We start from the raw sequence: 18,748 nt of genomic DNA on the forward strand, positions 1-18,748 counted from the left end.
GCCATGAAATTAAAAGATGCTTGCTTCTTGGAAGAAAAGCTATGACAAACCTAGACAGTGTATTAAAAAGCAGAGACATTTCTTTGCTGACAAAGGTTCATATAATCAAAGCTATGGTTTTTCCAGTAGTCATGCATGGATGTGAGATTTGGACTATAAAGAAAGCTGAGCACTGAATAATTAATGCTTTTGAACTGTGGTGTTGGAGAAGACTCTTGGGAGTGCAAGGAGATCAAACCAGTCAATCCTAAAGGAAATCCAACCTGAATATTCATTGGAAGGACTGATGCTGAAGCTGAAGCTCCAATACTTTGGCCACCTGATGTGAAGAGCCAACTCACTGAAAAAGACCCTGCATAGTATACACTCTCTGGTATAAAGATCAATGCAACAAAATAGAGGATCCAGAAATGAACCCACACAAATATAGTCAACTGACATTTGACAGAGGCACAAGGCAATTCAATGGAGAAAGTATAGCCATTCAATAAATGTTTCAAAATGAACAGCTGGACATTCAAATACAAAAACAAACCAAAATATTAGACACAGGCCTTATACCTTACACAAAAATTAACTCAAAATGAACTATAGAGATAAATATAATATACACAGTTTTAACATTTCTTGAAGTAGACAGGAGAAAATCTACACAACCTTGGTTTGGTGATGACCTTTAAAATAGGACACAAACAGCGTGATCCAGAAAAGAAAATACTTGACAAGTGAGACTTAAAAAAGAATTAAACTGAGACTTGAGAATTAAAGTGAAAAACTTCTGCTCTGTGAAAGTCTTGCTAAGAATGAAAATATGAGTCACAAACTGAGAGAAAATATTTGCAAACACGTATTTGATGAAACGCTGGTATCCAAAAGTTACAAAGAACTTTTAAAACTCAAAAGTAAGAGAACATGAAAGATATGAAGACACTTAACCAAAGAAAATATACAGTTGAAAAGTAAACATATGGAAAGATGCTTAGCATCATTTTTCATTAGGGAATGTACACTAAAACAACAGTGAGGTAGCATAACAGACCTATTTGAATGGATAAAATAAGCAACTGATGATATCAACTGCTAGTAAGGCTAGAGAGCACTGGGAACTCTCACTCATTGCTGGTGGGGATGAAAAATGCTACAGTTGGAACTGTTGTCTTAGAAGACAGTTTGCCAGTTTCTTACAAAACCAGTCTTACAACATGACCAGCAACTCCACTCCTGGGTGGCTACACAACTGACTTCAAGACTTATGTCTATGCAAAAACCTAAATGTGAATATCTACAGCAGCTTTATCTATAACTTCAAAAAACCTAGAAGCAACCCTGATGTCCTTCAATAGGATAATGAATAAACTGCATTACATTTATTGAATGGAATTATCATTCAGCAATAAAAAGGAAAAAGCTATCAAGGCACAAAAAGATGTGAATGAATCTTAAGTTGTATATTGCTAAGTGAAAGAAGCCAGATTGAAAAAGCTACATACATTGATTCCAATTATATGATATTCCAGGAAAACAAAACTATAGCGAAAATAAACAATGATTGCCAGGGATTTGGTGGAAGGTATGAAGTAGAGGTGGTGCTGGTGGATGCAGGAGAGGTGAAGCACAGGGCAATTTAGGGCAGTGAAACTATTCTTTCTAATACTGTAATGGTGGATATGACATATTAAACACTTGCAAAAAACCACAGAACTTTATACCAGAGAGCATAAACACTGATGTATATAAATTTTAAAAAGACCATTTAGAAGGTCAGGAGACCCCAGGATGAAGTGCAGCATGAGAATTTAAATATATCACAGTGCGTGCAGTAACCTCACTGAAAGGGGTGGGTGCACAACATGCTGAGCTCACTCACCTTGGAAATGAGTAGATTCCACATGACTGAAGGCAAAAGAGCTGTGTAGTACTGCACTCTAGTTGATAAAGTTCTCCCCCATGGGAATACACATTAACAATTCTGAAACCGTGATATGAGTATGTTGGAATTGAATAAGTAGGCAAGTAAATAACTGAAAGCCAGGTGCTTCAACGCTGCAAGAGGAGTTACAGATAAACAAGGAGAGGGGGCAGAATGATCCATGTGGTCATGGATTAGAGGTAGGGACATCAAAATAAATTCATGTTTAGCTTATATACACAGACAGATACATATACAAATGTTTATAGATAAAATGAAAGACATTAGCCTACAGATCCCAAAACTGCAATATATCTCAAGTAGGACAAATACAAAGAAACTGCATGTAGCATCATTAAAATCAAATTACTAAGAACTACAGAGAGAGAGAGACATTTGTAAAAGCAGCCAGAGGAGAAAAAGACTTCAATTCACGGGAGCTACAAAAAGAGTGGGGCTTCCCTGGTGGCTCACTGGTAAAGACTCTGTCTGCCAGTGCAGGAGATATGGGTTCAATCCCTGGGTTGGGTAGATTCCTGGGAGAAGGAAATGGCAACCTGCTCCAGTATTCTTGTCTGGGAAATCCCATGAACAGAAGAGCTTGGTGGGCTATAGTCCGTAGGGTCGCAAAGAGTTGGACACAACTTAGCAACTAAATGACAGTGACAATAAGATTAATGGCTGGCTTCTCATCACAAATAATGTTGGTCAGGAGATGATGGAATGAACCCTTGAATGGATGCATGAAGAAAACAAACTATCAACTTAGAATTCTATATTCAGCAAAAATTTAGTTAAGTGAAAATGAAATAAAGATATTGCAGGTAAAAACTGAGAGGGTTTGTCTCCATTACAGATGCATTCACTACAACAAACATTGGGTTGGCCAAAAAGTTCATTTGGGCATTCTGTAGCAGGTCACAAATGAACTTTTTGGCCTACCCAATACTAAAGAAAGGATTCCCACAGGAAGAACAGGTAACCAGTTGGAAGCACAGGTTTGTGGGAAGGAATGACCATGATCAGAAAGGAAAGCATAGGGTAAATGGGGTGAACGAAGCATCGTGGGGACCCAAACAGTGCATCTGTCTGACCTGCTGCCTGTCTAGTCAGACAAAACCAGAACCTATGACGAGCACTGTGGAGGTAAGTTCACTTCTTCTCCATGCTGCGTCCCCCTCTCACTTCCTCCACTGCATTCCCAGCACAGGCTGCTGTAACTTTCTGAGTGGGGAATATTCCTTGGGTAAGTTCATTTGATGCTACAGCTCAAGAATTGCCTGAGGATGCAGTGGGATATTGACAAACATTTTTGAAATGGAATAAGGCAAGACCACTGTGTTTGTGCACATCACCTTTAACTTATACCACCTCACTTGTGTCACCATCTCCACTTCCCTGATAAGAAAACCAGCCGGTGTGTGAAGTCATGCACCTGTGGCCAGTCACTAGTGAGTGGACAAGTTTGGCCATCCAGACTCCATATTCTCATTCAAAATTTGTTCTTCTGAGCAAGAGAAAAAGCAAATCAGCAAGGGTTTGACACAAAAGCTGAAGAGGAATGAAGTCTTCCTCTAAATCTAAAATAGGATCAATGGACACAAGCAAACAGACCCTCAAAAGGGATATTTCCCTGTTGATTCTAGAAAGAAGTAGCCTTCCTTATCCCAGATTGACATGTGTCCATTTGCTGTTCTTTTTTATATATGCTTGAATAATTATTTTCATACAGACTCTCTACATTAAAAAATAACTAACTTTTCCTTTGAATGATCTATTCTCCTAAAGGTTGGCCTTGATATAAATAGTTTGTTACCTCTTTCTGTCTCTCTGCTCTTCCTGTTTCTGTCTCTATATCTAACAAAAGAGGGCAAAGAAGAACTTTATTGGGTGGAAAACAACTGTCCTCCCTGGAGAATGTATAATCCCGGGCTGATTGTCATGCAGGTATGGAGCATGAGTCTAATGATCCTGTGGTCAAGGAAACCACAAGCTGAGAAATTAATTTTAGGCTGGTAGTGTCTCCAGGTGCCAGATGGAGATAAACACACATATTCTCTGGAGGAAAACAGCTCAAGTAACAAAGGATTCTCATAGACAAAGCCAATTTGAATATGCACTTAGGTTTATGAAAAGACCAGCTTCCATGAGTGAGAAACAGCTAACAGCAGGACTAGAACCCCAAGGATTCATATTTTGGGATTATCTGATCCAGAATGTGTGGAGGCTGGCATCACGGGCCCCAGACCTTGACATCTCTCTGCTGCTATGCCTTAGTAGTTGCTACTCCCAAGGAGGCAGAAAATATGTCCTCCCTCTCTTCAGTGCGGGTTTGCCCCTGTAGCTTGGTAACGATGTGTTCCAGTTGTGAGGCTAGGCCCTAAGCGTGCTCCTACTTGTCTCCATGAATTTCTACATGGAGAAAGATGTGCTTGCTTGTCCTCATAGGAGGATGAAGTTCATTGTACAGAGCTGGCCCAGCTGAGCCTGACCCACATTAGGTGAGCTGCTCCCAGCCCACTGATGAATGCGTGTTGTGATAAATAATTGTTGTCTTAAGCCCCTGAGTATGGGGGCAATTTGTCAGGCAGAAGTAGCTAGCTGATGTAGAAATAACTCAGGTATGTTTGAAATATTTTTTTTTAAAAAGAAAAAAATCAATTTGGAAAAGAATCCCTTGGAAATTATAGAAATAAAAAATGTAATTGTTGAAATTAAACTTTAAAAAATCCAAAATGGATGGGTCAAGTGGAAGATACAACAGAACTGAAGAGAGATTTAATGAATTTGAATGTAGTTCTGAAGAATTTACCCACAGTGTGGGGCAAAATCAAAGAGATGGGAATTTTTCCTCTAAAAGATATATGGAAGGTAGAGTGAGAAAAATTGAGTACATACATAATCAGAATTTAAGAAGGAGAAAAAAGATTATGTGGGAGCATGTGTGTGCACTTGTGCCAAGTCATTTCAGTCACATTTGACTCTTTGTAACCCCATGGACTATGGCCCACCAGGCTCCTCTGTCCATGGAATTCTCCAAGCAAGAATACTGGCGTGGGTTGCCATGGCCTTCTCCAGGGGATCCTCCCTACTCAGGAATCGAACGCATCTCGTATGTCTCTTGCACTGGCAGGTGGGTTGTTTACCTCTAGTACCACCTGGGAAGCCACAATATTAAAAAGACAGTAGCAACAAGTTTCCACAATTAATAAATGTTATTAATGTTCAGATTCAAGAATCACAACAGACCCAAAACAATAAATAAAGAGAGGCCCATAGGTAGGCGCCTCATGGTAAAAATGCAGGATACCAAGGGGAAAACAGTTCAGTGGGGAAAAAGTTCATCTGACAAGAAGGACAACTCATAACAGCAGCAGTGGAAGTCAGAGACAGTAAAGTTAAATATTCAGGATAGTGAGTCTATAACTAAGTCCAGATTTTTTAACCAGTTAAATCATTACTGAAGGATGAGTACCAAATAAAGTGATATTCAAATAAACAAAACCAAGGTTTGCAGTTGAAAAGAGTATTTCAAAGCTGTGCTTCCCAAACCTGCTTGATCACAAGAAAGGCCTAACATGCTGGTTATATATAGTACAGTTTCAGAGGTCTTACCTTATAACATTTCTTGGTTTTGCCCAGATGGAGGCCTGTTATTCACTAAATGTTTGTCTCCCCCTCCCCACTCCCTATTAACGTGTTGAAGCCTTAACCCCCAATGTGACTGCATCTGGTGATGGCAGTCAGGAGGTGATGAAGGTTAAATGAAGCATATGGTGGGGTCCTGATCCAGCGGGGCCAGTATCTTATAAGAAGAGGAAGACACCCCAGAACTGACCCTCTCTGCCACATGAGGGCATAGTGAGAAGGTGTCTGTCCACAAGCCAAGAAGAGTCCTCACCAGGAATTGAATTGGCCAGTACCCCAACTTTGGACTCTTAGACTCCAGAACTTGGGGAAATAGATTTCTGTTGTTGAAGTCACCCCAACTATGGTATTTTGTTATGGTGGCCCAAGCAGTAACAGTTAGGACCAGACATGGAACAACTGAGTGGTTCAAAATTGAGAAAAGAGTATGACAAGGCAGTATATTGTCATTCTACTTATTTATCTTCAATGCAGAGTTCAGTTCAGTTCAGTCGCTCAGTCGTGTCCGACTCTTTGCGATCCCATGAATCGCAGCACGCCAGGCCTCCCTGTCTATCACCATCTCCCGGAGTTCACTCAGACTCGAGTCCATGATGCCATCCAGCCATTTCATCCTCGGTCGTCCCCTTCTCCTCCTGCCCCCAATCCCTCCCAACATCAGAGTTTTTTCCAATGAGTCAACTCTTCTCATGAGGTGGCCAAAGTACTGGAGTTTCAGCTTTAGCATCATTCCCTCCAAAGAAATTCCAGGGTTGATCTCCTTCAGAATGGACTGGTACATCATCCAAAATGCAGGGCTGGATGAATCACAAGCTGGAATCAAGATTGCTGGGAGAAATATCAACAACCTTACATATGCAGATGATACTACCCTAATGGTAGAACATGAAGAAGAACTAAAGAGCCTCTTGATGAAGGTGAAAGATGAAGTGAAAAAGCTGGCTTAAAACTCAGCATTAAAAAAACTAAGATAATGGCAACTCATCCCATTACTTCATGGCAAATAGAAGGGGAAAAAGTGGAAACAGTGGCAGATTTTATTTTCTTGGGCTCCAAAATCACTGTGGACAGTGACTACAGCCATGAAATTAAAAGATGCTTGCTCTTTAGAGGAAAGCTATAAGAAAACTAGACAGTGTATTAAAAACAGAGACATTATTTTGCCAACAAAGTCTATCTAGTCAAAGCTATGGTTTTTTGAATAGTTATGTATGGACATGAGAGTTGGACCATAAAGAAAGCTGAGTGCCAAAGAATTGATGCTTTTGAATTATGGTGTTGTAGAAGACTCTTGAGAGTCCATTGGACTGCAAGGAGATACAACCAGTCAATCTTAAAGGAAATCAGTCCCGAATATTCATTGGAAGGACTGATGCTGAAGCTGAAGCTCCAATACTCTGGCCATCTGATGTGAAAAGCCCACTCGTTGGAAAAAAAACCCTGATGCTGGGAAAGAGTGAAGGCAAGAGGAAACAGGGATGACGAGAAGGCAAGAGGACAAGATGGTTGGATGGCATCCCTGACTCAATGGACATGGGTTTGAGCAAGCTCTGGAAGATGGTGAAGGACAGGGAGGCCTGGTGTGCTGCAGCCCATGGGGTCACAAAGAGTTGGACACAACTTAGTGACTGAACAACATCAAGCAGATTGAGATGGGGCCAGAGGTTCCTGGGCAGACAACTGCCCCAGGTTCCTCTGATTATCAAGCAAGTTCAGCAAATGCCATCCTAATCAGCACTCCCCAGATTTAAGTGCAGAGGATCCCCTGGGGATTAGGTGCAGGTCCTCATTGAGTAGGCCTAGGGTGGGCCCTGAGTTTCTGAATTTCTAACAACCCCCCAGGTGACACACTGTCTGTGGACACACTGTGAGCAGGAGGCTCCCCATGTTCTGAAGCATGGACTTCAGAAAGAAGGAAAACTACTTCATAACGGCTGCTGGGGAAGTAGGAAGAGTGATGAGCGAAGAAACTGGTAAGGACATGGAAAATCTATACTAAATTGACAGTATTAGAGAATGTTGCCTGTGTGCAGTAAATAGAAAATGAGGTGGAAACCACGGACTTATCCACAACAATATGTGATCAGGGTGGAGGACAAGAAGAGTAAAACTATTCTAAATGCTTGTGTTGTGTGGGAGAAATGTGAAGATATTGACTAACTGAGTAAGTCAAATATGCACATAAGATTTAATGTATATTAGTTTAGCTTTCTCCTTATGACATCAAACGCCACAGTGGAACATCATTCCCTTTGTAACAACAGGAAAAATCCTGATAGTCTACAGAAATCAGTACTTTTCTGGAGAGCCTCTAGGACCTGAGGTCAGACGAGGACCCAGAAAACAGAGTGACAAGCCCCACCCGGCAGAGATGGGACTGTTATTGCTTTGACAGTCCCCAGGAGGAGTAAGAGATGGTCACCATACAAGTGACAAAGTAAGAAGAAATCAGCTAACGTTTTAATGAATTCTTTTTTTAAATGGTCTGAAATGTTCTTTTTAAAACTATTTATTTTTGGCTGTGCTGGGTCTTTGTTGCTACGCATGGGCTATCTCTAGTTGTAGGGAGTGGGAGCTACTCTTTGTTGAGGTGCACAAGATTCTCATTGCAGTGGCTTCTCTTGTTGCCGAGCACTGGCTCTAGGCTTCAGTAGCTGTGGCTCATGGGCTCGGTAGTTGCGTTTCCCAGGCTCTAGAGCACAGGCTCAATAGTTGTGGCACATGAGCTTAGTTGCTCTGTGGCATGTGGGATCTTCCTGGACCAGGGATTGAACCTGTATCTCTTGCATTGGCAGGCAGATTCTTTACCACTGATCCACCATGGAAGCCCCTTAGTGAATTCTTGAAGGCCAAATGTGAGTTAGCCAGTGTGGAACAGCTGAAGCTTCAACACATGGGGATTTTGCACTTGTTCACCAGCTATTTCCATGGACCCTTACTAGGTGTTGATGAGAAAGACTGGGGCAGTTCTCAGAAGGCCAGAAAGAGTGCCCCTCAGTGGCACAGGCATGCAGGAGATTATCTGCTTCTGCCGCGGGGCCTGCACTTGGTGTCTCATGCTTGCCTGGACTCTCCTCTTGTGGGAAGCAAGAACTTTATGCCGCTGGGGGGAAGGGCAGTAAACATTTTCACCCCCCAGGGACCAGGTGAAAATCTACTGGTCTGGAGGAGAGTCTGATGTAAAAATCCTCTGCTCATGGAAGAGGCAAAGGAGAGCCCTGTGGGCCCAGGATCTTAGCTGAGGTCTGTTGCTACTAGGTACGGGGGAGGGGACTCAGGGATACGGCAAAGTCTGATGGACATGGGGATCAGGGCAGGGATGCTGTGACAGCTCCACTCCAAGACTGAGCCTGGGCCAGGACACCAGAGCTCCCCCCACCCCCTGCCAGCATAAGCCAAGCACTAAAGAGCAAGGGCAACCTCCCACCTGTGGAGGGACAGAGGCAAGGAGAGAACCCCTCTGCATCACACACATCTAGGAACTGCTGATTGCTGAGGCTGGAGCAGGAGCGAAGTGGGCCCAGAGGTTCCTTCTCTAAGCACAGGTAGTCATCACTCACAGCTGGAGAAAGGTGAAGTCTGCAGGGCACCGAGGGTGACAGGGTGAAAACAAAACCCCAAATCAGCTGACTCCTGACTAGATGGATTCAACCACTCACACAGACTGGCAGAACAGGTGTGCTTATTGCTGGGTACAAGTACTGTTTACTCCAGTCTCTGCTCTTTCTTTAGATGTTCAGCATTCAGTAAAAATGTGTGACACACAGAGACACACACATACACACAGGGAAGAAAAAGCAATCCACTGCCATGAGATAAATTAATCAATAAAACTAGACTCAGAGATAGCTCAGATACTGGCATGATCAGAAAAAGACTTCAGAATAATTATGATTAATATGTTAAAGGATCTAATGGAATAGGTGGATAATATTCATGAACAGATAAGAAATTTCAGCAAAGAGATGGAAGCTATAAAAAAGTGGAAAATGGGAAACATCAGAAATAAAAAGCATGTTATTAGAGATGAACTTAGAATTTCTTTAACTGGCTGACCGGTCCAGATACAGCTGAGGAAAGAGCCAGTGAACCTGGAGATTAATTAGGGTCAAACTCTTCAAACTGTATCACAGACAGTAAAAGAATGAACAAAATCTGAACTGGGCATCCTAATACTGTGGGATAATATCACACCATCCTACAGATATGTGTGCAGTCTGAGGAGGGTAGAAGAAGCAAGAGAAAAATGAGACTCCTTAAACAAGATTGCTATTAATAAGAAAACCAAAAATAACAAGGAAAGGAAATATAATCCAGCTAGTCTTCATAGCTCAGCTATGAAAAATACTCACTCAGTAGAACTATGTAGTGATGATTATGGATTTATCAAAGGCAATGAGGTAGCTATACTGGGACCGTAGAAGCTTGGGTGGCTTAAGGAGCCAAATCTGCCTCCCATTTGGGATGTCAATAATAATACTGATAGAGGATCAATAATAAATCTAACATTCTATTACAAAATCTGATCATAATATCGTGATAGACATTTTTCTAAGTGTTTTTGATGTATTAAATCATTGAACCCTCAAGTAAGCCTCTAACTATTTTATGTTCTATTTTATAGATAAGGAAACTGAAGCACAAAGGTGTGATGAAAACCATCCAAGGTCACATAGCCGGGATTTGGGGAGGCTGGCAAGCCCACAAGCCTGTCAGACTTTGGAGCCTGGGTATTAACCACAACCTTATAGTGCCTCTCTGTGATCTAGCAATGATAGTAAAGACAGAAGAGTCCAGAGATGAAGTTTAGACATTCCAGTCCAGGGGTTGGCAGTATTTTTTGTAAAAGGCCAGATAAATATTTTAGCCTTTGTGAGTCACATACAGACTCTGTCTCACCTGCTCGATTTAGCTCTTGTAGCATGAAAACATCCACAGGCAATACCCAAGTGAATGGACACAGCTGTGTTCCAATAAAACTTTATTTAGGAAAACAAGCAATGGGCCAGAGGTATCCAACCTCTGCACTAGACAATGAATATGACAACTTCTGAGGAGCATAATTCCAGGATGGGCAGGAGTATAGGCCTAGGACTGTATTTGCTACTGTAAATTTTATTTTAAAAAGTTGCTTTTATGAAAAAGGCTTATCTATAACTTTTGAAAAACATATTAAAATGAAAAAATCTGAGATAACCTTTAAAAGGATTAGAAATATAAAACTTGCAAGCTAGTTGAGGTAAAATGGAGTGAAAAATAATAGCCCAATCCAAAAGAAGGTGAGAAAAAAGAAAAAAGGCATCGAAGCACAAAAGAACACAACAGAAAAAAACATATGTTTTTGTGTGAATAGACAGAGACAAAATCCTCCAGGCAGAAGATAGAGACCAAAATCCACACAAAATCCACAGTTCCAAAAGACACACATGTAGAGCTAAAGAGACAAAATTTCAAAGAAAAAGAATGGAGGAAATAGAGAGCAAATGCTAATTCAGATCAGATGAGACAGAATTGAAAACAAAACATATTAAGGAAAAAGGCACATTAAGACATAAAGGGGCACTACACCATTATACAGACTTCGCTTGTGGCTCAGCTGTTAAAGAATCTGCCTGCAATGTGGGAGACCTGGGTTCGATCCTTGGGTTGGGAAGATCTCCTGGAGAAGGCAAAGGCTTCCCACTCCAGTATTCTGGCCTAGAGAATTCCATGGACTGTATAGTCCATGGGGTGGCAAAGAGTCTGACACGACTGAGTGACTTTCACTCACACCATTACACTGAGTGAAGATACACTGATTCTAAATTTGCATCCATATAATAATGTAGCTTTTTTTTTTTTTTTTTTTGGCCATGCCCTTGGTGCTGAAAGCATGGAGTCCTAACCACAGGACTGTCAGGGAATTTCCTTAATGTAGCCTGCCAGTGCAGGATTCGGAAGAGACTTGCATTTGATCCCTGGGTTGGGAAGATCCCCTGAAGAAGGGAAAGGCAATCCACTCTGGTGTTCTTGCCTGGAGAAGCCCATGGACAGAGGAGCCTGGCGGGCTAAAGTCCATGGGGTTGCACAGAGTTGGACATGGCTGATGTTACATAGCACACAGCACAGAGGGTCTTAAAACAGGCAATTTAATACTTGACATAACTACAAGGAAAATGGAAAGTTCTCTAGGGCTAAGTTTTAGTACACACATCTTTCAATAATTAAAAGATCAAGAAAATGGAAAGAAACAAATATATAGATTTGATTGACATAATAGATGTACTAAGCCTCATCTGTGTCTCCACTTTCACCTAATTGTGATTGGATGTATTCCACATGCACCCGTGGATTATTTATAAAACTGACCTTGTATGGGCCCTAAAGCAAGTCTCAGCAAATACCAATGAATCAGTATCACGTAAACCATGGTTTCTGATGACAATTCAATTAAGTTAGAGTCCAATTACAAAAGGCAACTAAGAAAAAAAATCTCTATGCATCTAGAAATTTAAAAGAGAGATTTCCAAGTAATTCATGAATCAACAAAAAGAAAAAAAAACCAACAGTGGATGAGAAAGTACTTAAGAATAAGCAATAACACAGCATATAAACCCTTCCACAGGCTCTATCAGGACCTGAGGCAGAGACTGGCTATGGGTCATTTGTCGGGGTAGGGGAGGACACAGGAGCCCTGGCAGAGACCCTACTTGTACTTAGGGAACCAGGAGGAGAAGGGAAGGCTGTTGCAGTCAGGGTGGGCTCACACCTCTCAGTACTGCCTACATGAGGACTGGGATGGGGTGGGGTCAGCCCAGTCCCCAGGAAGCCCCTCAGCTGGATTTCTGCAGCCCAGTAGCTGTGAACAGAGTTCCCTGGGGTCTCTCTGAGAGCTCTGTGATGCAGTGCCCATCTACCCTGACAGAAGACCCAGGGTGGCCAGAGACCGAAGCGGCTGGCAGGGTCCAGCTGGGCACCTGGTCAGGCAGGAGCAGCCCTGGGGGGAGGAGGAATGCCCACTACATCTGGGGGTGGCGCCCACTCCTGGTTCAGAGAAACAGTGCTGGCCAGCAATGTCTGGGTGGTCCCATAGCAGTGCAGGTGGCTCCGGTCAGTGAAGGAACATTCTAGTACAAAGACTGCCACTGCCCTATTGTTGAGGGTGCTGGGGTGGGGGTGGAGAGGGTGTCTTTTCCTGCAGATCCTCCTGAGTCCTGAGCCCGCTGCCCACCCACCTGCCTGCACGAGGAACCTAGAGCACCTCCCAGTTGGTGTCCACCCATTGCACATGCCCCTTGGGGCAGCAAGGTGCTCCAGTGAGGACAGTTCATACCCCAGGGTTTGACCTGGGCTACCTGGTGCCCAGGCGCAGACACGTGAGCGCCTCTCCTTGTTTCCCATGCCTCGTGACCCCAGGAGGGGACAGTTTCGGCTCTGTGAGTGGGGGTGTTCCAGCAGGGCGGTCTCGCTCCCCCACCTCCCTAGGACCCCAGCCTGCTCCCACCCTCCCCACCAAGGTTTGAAAAGCAGAGCCTGAGATGCCATGAGGCCGGGGAACCCGGGCCGTCAGGGGCCGGGGAGGAGGATCCCAGCGAGGTCCCTGCAGCCAGGAAGGCGGCAGGTGAGCGCGGCGGCCGGAGGATGCTGCGCCGCGAATCCCAGGGCTGGAGCGCGGGCTCCTGCTGCTGGGCCGGCCGGGAACTGCAGCGCTCTGTGCGGCCGCGGAGGGGAGGGGGCCCGCAGATGGGGCTGGGGACAGGGTCTACAGCTTCTCTGGAGTCCGGCAGAGGCCCACCGAGTAAGAACCAGCCTGGTGCCAACCCGCGCCTGGGCAGAGCCTTCCAGAAGGGTCCCCGGTCCCCACAGGTCAGTGCCCCTCATCACCAGGGTATAGCACAGCCGGGCCGCCCCCGGTGCCCTGCGCAGACCCCGCCTGCCCTGCTCGCCAGGCGGGCTCCTCCGAGTGGGCGGGCGCGCAGACCTTCCGGAGGTCGGGTGCGGACAAGCGCGGTGAGCAGGGTGCCGGTGGCCCGTCCGGGGGAAGGGGGCGCCCCCACTCACCTCTGCTGTCGGCGTAGAGGAGGCCCAGGGTGACCAGGGCGCCGGTCACCAGGAGCAGCAGCAGCAGCAGCCCCGCCTCCAGGAAGCCTCGGTGCTTCTGCCCCGAGCGGCCGGCGATCTCCACCATCCCCACTGGGCTCTCGGGCTTGCCCATCGCAAGTCTCTAGACGGGGAAAGCGCACAGCGGAGGAGTCCCAAGGCCAAGACAGGGGCGGCGTCCACCCGGGGTGGGGCGTCAGGGCAGCGGGGGCTGGGTGTGGCGCTAGGGAGGCCCTGCTCGAGGCTGGAGGGTGCTCGGCCCTTTTCTCCATCCCAGGTCCTGCGCCTGAGGGCTCTCCTCCCTTTCCCAGCGAGTCTGAGTGCAGGACGCCGGGGGTGGGGCAGGCCTGGCCCTGGCCCTTTGGCAGTCCCTTTTTGAGGTTGGCCTCTCAAAGTCTGCTTTCGGGCAGAGATTGGTCTGGGGTCGCTCAGCTCACAGCTTGGGGTGGGCACGCAGGACCCAGGAGACCCAGCTCCCAAGATGTCAAGGGGCTTCTGCAGCGGGTCCTGCCTGGGGCTCTTGTCCCGATTTGCGCGGATGTCCTGGAGCTGTGGGCCCCCTGCATCAGGGACACCCTCTGGGAGGTGGCTTGGGCCACTGGGCTCCCTGCTCACTGTTCCTGCCTGGAGCCCAAGGGGTCTAGGGAGAGGCGAGGGTGACTGTGGTGGCCAGGCAAGCCAAGACAGGACACGGCAGGGCAGTTTCAGCAGTTGTCCCCCCACCCTGTCACTACAGAGGGGACGCCTTCTCCAGCCGGCCAGGTGGTGACAGCCAGGCTCCGAGCAGCATGGAGGACACCCGGGGCTGCAGCTGTGGGCACGAGAGGGTGCACTGCCTGGGTCAGTGAGGACAGTTCACAGAGGGCGGCATGAGTCCCCTGTGCATGTGAGCGTACGTGTGGATGCACACGTGTGTGTGTGTGTGTGCATGGGATGAGCGTGTGAACATGCACATGTGCATGTACACATGTGCGCACGCTCCTGGGTGTATGTGTGTGTGTGCTCATGTGCGCGCCTCTGTTGCTGGCACTCAGGGCCCTGACCGAGAAAGGCGCCTGGGTCCCTGGGGAGAGTGGGCTGCCCTCCCAGCTTCAGTCCTCACATGAGCTCACACTCCTGATGTCGGGGCTGGGGCCCAGTCTACACCAGCACAGAGGACAGACCCAGTCCCGCCTGCTGGCAGGTAAGCGTGGCCCGAGGTTGCCCATGACTGGGTTAGCTATTCTCAATGCCGACACGTATCCAGACTCACTGAGGGGTGAGGGGTGGGGGGTGGGTCTCTCAGCCCTCTGACATCACTGCCACACAACCCAACCAGGGAGGAGCAGCCAGGCTTCCATCACTTCTCTCTGCGCCCCTCCCCTTCTGGAAGTCCCTGTTTGAGGCCCCCTTAGCCAGGCCTCCCCCGGTCTGGCCCACGCCCAGACCTGAACTGCTTCACCACCTCACCTGTGGTTCAGCCTCTACGGTCCTTATTTCTATTCCCATTGTCCACCTCCCCATTGGCGGTGTCAGTGTGGGGGTCACAGGGCTCCTTCTTCCTGGTCCTCAGGACCTAGGTGGGTGCCCATGACCGTGGAGGCATACACTGACTTGAATAAATGAACGAAAGGTTGAGTCAGGCTGACTGATCTGAGCCCAACTTAGCCCCTGTGGCCCTGGTTTCGCCAGCGTCTTCTCTGATCAGATCTATTGAGTCTCCTCATTACTCAGTTAGTCCACTTCACTGTGTCCTGCTGACTCCAGGGGACTCCGCATAACAAAGGTAGGCATACAGTAAAAACTCTCACTGAGGAATGAGGACAAAGTCAGGTACCGACAGGGGGAGAAGCTGGGGACCCTACCTCCCTGGAGACACGGTCATGGCATCTTCAGGCCTCTGTGGCCAGCTGGGCAGACAGGGGTCCTTACAGGGGTTGAGGGGCTGTGCTGGGCTGCTTTTCTGGGGCCTGGGCAATGGGGTGGTGCTTGGAGGGTGCTCTCCTGGCTGCACTGCCCAGGAAAGCTGGCCTGGCAGGCAGGCCCCTCGCTCGGCTCACCTTTGGGTCACTCAGAGCGGCCACCACAGACATGTCTCAGAAGGCTGCGTCAGGAGGGCGCCCAGGGGTGGGAGACAGTGGCTCCAGGCTTCTGGCCTCCTTTGTGATGCGAGCATGGGTTCTCTGGAGGCGGACCCCCTCCTGCTCACAGCGGGCAAGTTCTATCTGGGTTTGGTGTGGGGGAGGGGCCAAGAGCTGCTCTGGGGGCTCTAGGCTCCCTGCTGAGCGAGTGAAGTCCCTCGAGGCTGAGGGTCCCACCTCCTGCCTTTCATCCATCCTTGCTGTCCCCTGGGTTCAAAGGGGCCACAGGGCTCCTGGGAAGGAAGGCCAGGCCCTTCTCCTTACCCTACTCACCTTGGTGTAGAGGTTGGAACCAAGAACCACCCTGGTCACGGGGTTCCTCTCTCTTTTGTCTCCAGGGAGGGTCTAGTGAGGGTGCTGGGTTCTGGGGGCCTTTCTGGGCTGTGAGGAGAGCAGGCATCCCTGCTCATCATGATGGGGTGGGGGTGGGGCCACCAGGGAGGGTCCCCACTCAGAGACACTGGCCCCCAGAAGGCAGGTGGCCCTGACTGGGGGAACAGGAGAGGGCCTCTGGGGTTGTCAGGGGCACCCCAGTGCTTCAGTGTTGGTTAGGCACCTCTGGCCCATGACGGGGCCAGAGTCAGGGGCTCTGGGTAAAGGAGGCCCCAGTCAGAACCCAGATGTCCCTTCTCCAGGCCTGACTTGGTCACCAGCATGGTTCTGCTTCCATTTCAGAATCTCACAGATGGAAGGATCCCCTTGGGCTCCTGGGACTCTGTAAGAGTCCAAGGCTGGGGCCAGGCCACAGAGCCAGGGATCTGGGGTAAACAACTGCTCACTCCATCCCCTCACCAGAAGACCCACCCTGAGTCCTGCTGGAACGTTCCAGTCCACGTTCCAGTGGTCTCTTAGGTTGGCCTCTGCACTGCGGGGAGGGCCATGCTTCAGGGGCTCAGATTCCAGAAACCTGTCCTAGCCCCCAGGCAGGGCTCGCCTCAGCCCCCTGGTTGTCCTGGCAGACCCCCAACCAAAGGCCTAGAGACCCAGCCTGAGCAAGGAGCTTCCCAGGCTGCTGGTCTGAATGGGGACAAGGACAAGGTCAGGGGACTGAGAAACTGGAACTGCCCTTCCTGGGAGCCAGGGCTGGGTCAGGGTCCAGCCTACTGGCTACAGATTCCTTCCCAGAGTGTGCTGGCTCTGGGGACCCAGGCTCTGTGTTGTCCAGCCAGAGGCTCCCCCTCCCCGACACAAGGCCACCTGGATGCAGGGACTGTCTGATCTCTGAGCTCAGCTGCACTTTCCCATTCACGCTGTCCTGTTCAGGGTACTCCCTGTCTGTAGCTCTATCAATGAAAAAAACTATATGAGCAAGGGGCCTGGGGCCTGGCCTTGCCTCCTGGTGGGCACTGCACTGAGGTCAGCAGGTTCTGGGGGAATCCAGCATAGTGGTACTGGGTGCCCTCCAAGAGAATCTGGAAAAAGGGGGGCCCACAGGCCAAGGACCTACAGACCCCCAGCCAAGTCCCTGGATGGGCCGTGACCTAGCTGCCTTGAACACAACCCCCACAAAGTGGACTTTAGTCCTTTCTCCTAGATGAGCTCCAGGGCCAGTGTGAGCTCCCTGTCCACCCCTTCCCATCTCTTGGGCAGTGGATATGGGAGGTGGAGGTCTGAGCCCAACCTCAGCTCTGGGGTCCAAGGAGCCAGCACCCTCATGAGGGCAGGGAGTGGGGTGCTCCTCCCTTCCCCAGTCCTGGGACCAGGGCAGGTCTTCAGGGAGTAGCCTCTCGCTCTGGGGCTGCCCTCAGACCCTGCAGACACCTGCCCTTTACTGCTGGGTCCAATCCTTCCCTGCCCATGCCCTTGGGCCAGGTGGTTTGGGGCAGATCCTATCCTCTGCCCGAAGCCCAGCATCCCCCGGCAGGCATGTCTCTGGGCCTCAGCCCGACAGGAAACAGACCTTCCCTGGGTCTGCCCACCCATGCTCCAGGCAGGCAGGAGGTGCCCCGCTTGGAGAAGACAGGCTGGCTGGAAGAGGTTAAGTATTTCGAGGCAGTTGGAGAGCTGAGCTGAGAGCTGGGCCTCTGGGAGAGCCCTGCACACTGTCCTGCTCACTGCCTCCTGGAGTCAAGTGCCAGGCATCCTAGACAGGAGGAAGGGGCGGGGTGGTCTGACTCTGCCCCAGGTCTCCTATCACCAAGCCCCGCCCCCAGCCCCAACAGCTGGAACATCAGACCCCTCCTTTATATGATTTGTCTTGGAGTCAGACAAGAGGACAGATGTGTGGTGCCTGGCACAACTGTGTGGTTGGGAAACACCTGGCGGGGGTGGGGGTGAGGGGCAGGTGCAGAGGAGCTGAAGGGCGCATGTGGTGGCTGACAACCCATGCGGAGGGGCCAGTTATCTGTCTTGGAATTCAGGCTGCTACTTTTGTGTTCCCTAGTTATTTTACTCCCGTATCCCTGATGCTAGGAAACTGAAGGCTAAAGGAGAAAGGGGAGGCAGAGGATGAGATGGTTAGATAGCATTACTGACTCAATGGACATGAGTTTGAGCAAACTCTGGGAATAGTGGAGGACAGGGAAGCCTGGTGTGCCGGACTCTAGTTAGCGACCAAATTAACAATTAAGACCCTCATAACTAGCTGTTCTTTAAATTCTTGCTATTTAAATCACTCGTGTGGTTTCTGTCTCCTAAGTGGACCCTAATGACTCATGAATTGGCCACTAGGAATGGCCCCAGGAGGCACCCCCAAACATGGAGTTTGGGAACCAGCCTGCTTGTATCCTTGGGCCTGACCGTGGGACTGAGTGCCTGGGACACGTGACTCGTGGCAGCAGCTTTAGGAGTGACCGAGCTACCACCGTGCTTGGCTGTGAAGTGATAGCTGAATCTGGGCCCAGGGAGCGAGGGCTGCGTGCTGCTATGGATGAGCGGCCCCAAGGCCCCTGGTGTCCTGCACACACACATGGAGACGACAGGAGCTCAGGTCTGGGCTCAGCTCCACCACAGCCCTGAGAGGCCCTTCTGTCTCACAAGCACGGGGCTGACA

At 48.6% G+C, this 18,748-nt stretch overlaps 1 protein-coding gene across 1 annotated transcript in view; it reads right to left on the reverse strand.

Annotated features, from left to right (window-relative positions):
* The window catches only part of MMEL1 (membrane metalloendopeptidase like 1), a 35,188-nt gene extending 21,437 nt beyond the window's left edge, over positions 1-13,751 (reverse strand). The window contains exon 1 of the mRNA XM_040264172.1: positions 13,598-13,751. Within this exon, the coding sequence (XP_040120106.1) occupies positions 13,598-13,751 (154 nt within the window). The remainder of the gene's footprint in view (positions 1-13,597) is intronic.
* Between the last annotated feature and the right edge of the window lie 4,997 nt (positions 13,752-18,748).

Source organism: Oryx dammah, unplaced genomic scaffold (genome assembly GCF_014754425.2).
Source record: "Oryx dammah isolate SB20612 unplaced genomic scaffold, SCBI_Odam_1.1 HiC_scaffold_21, whole genome shotgun sequence".
Lineage (NCBI taxonomy): Eukaryota > Metazoa > Chordata > Mammalia > Artiodactyla > Bovidae > Oryx > Oryx dammah.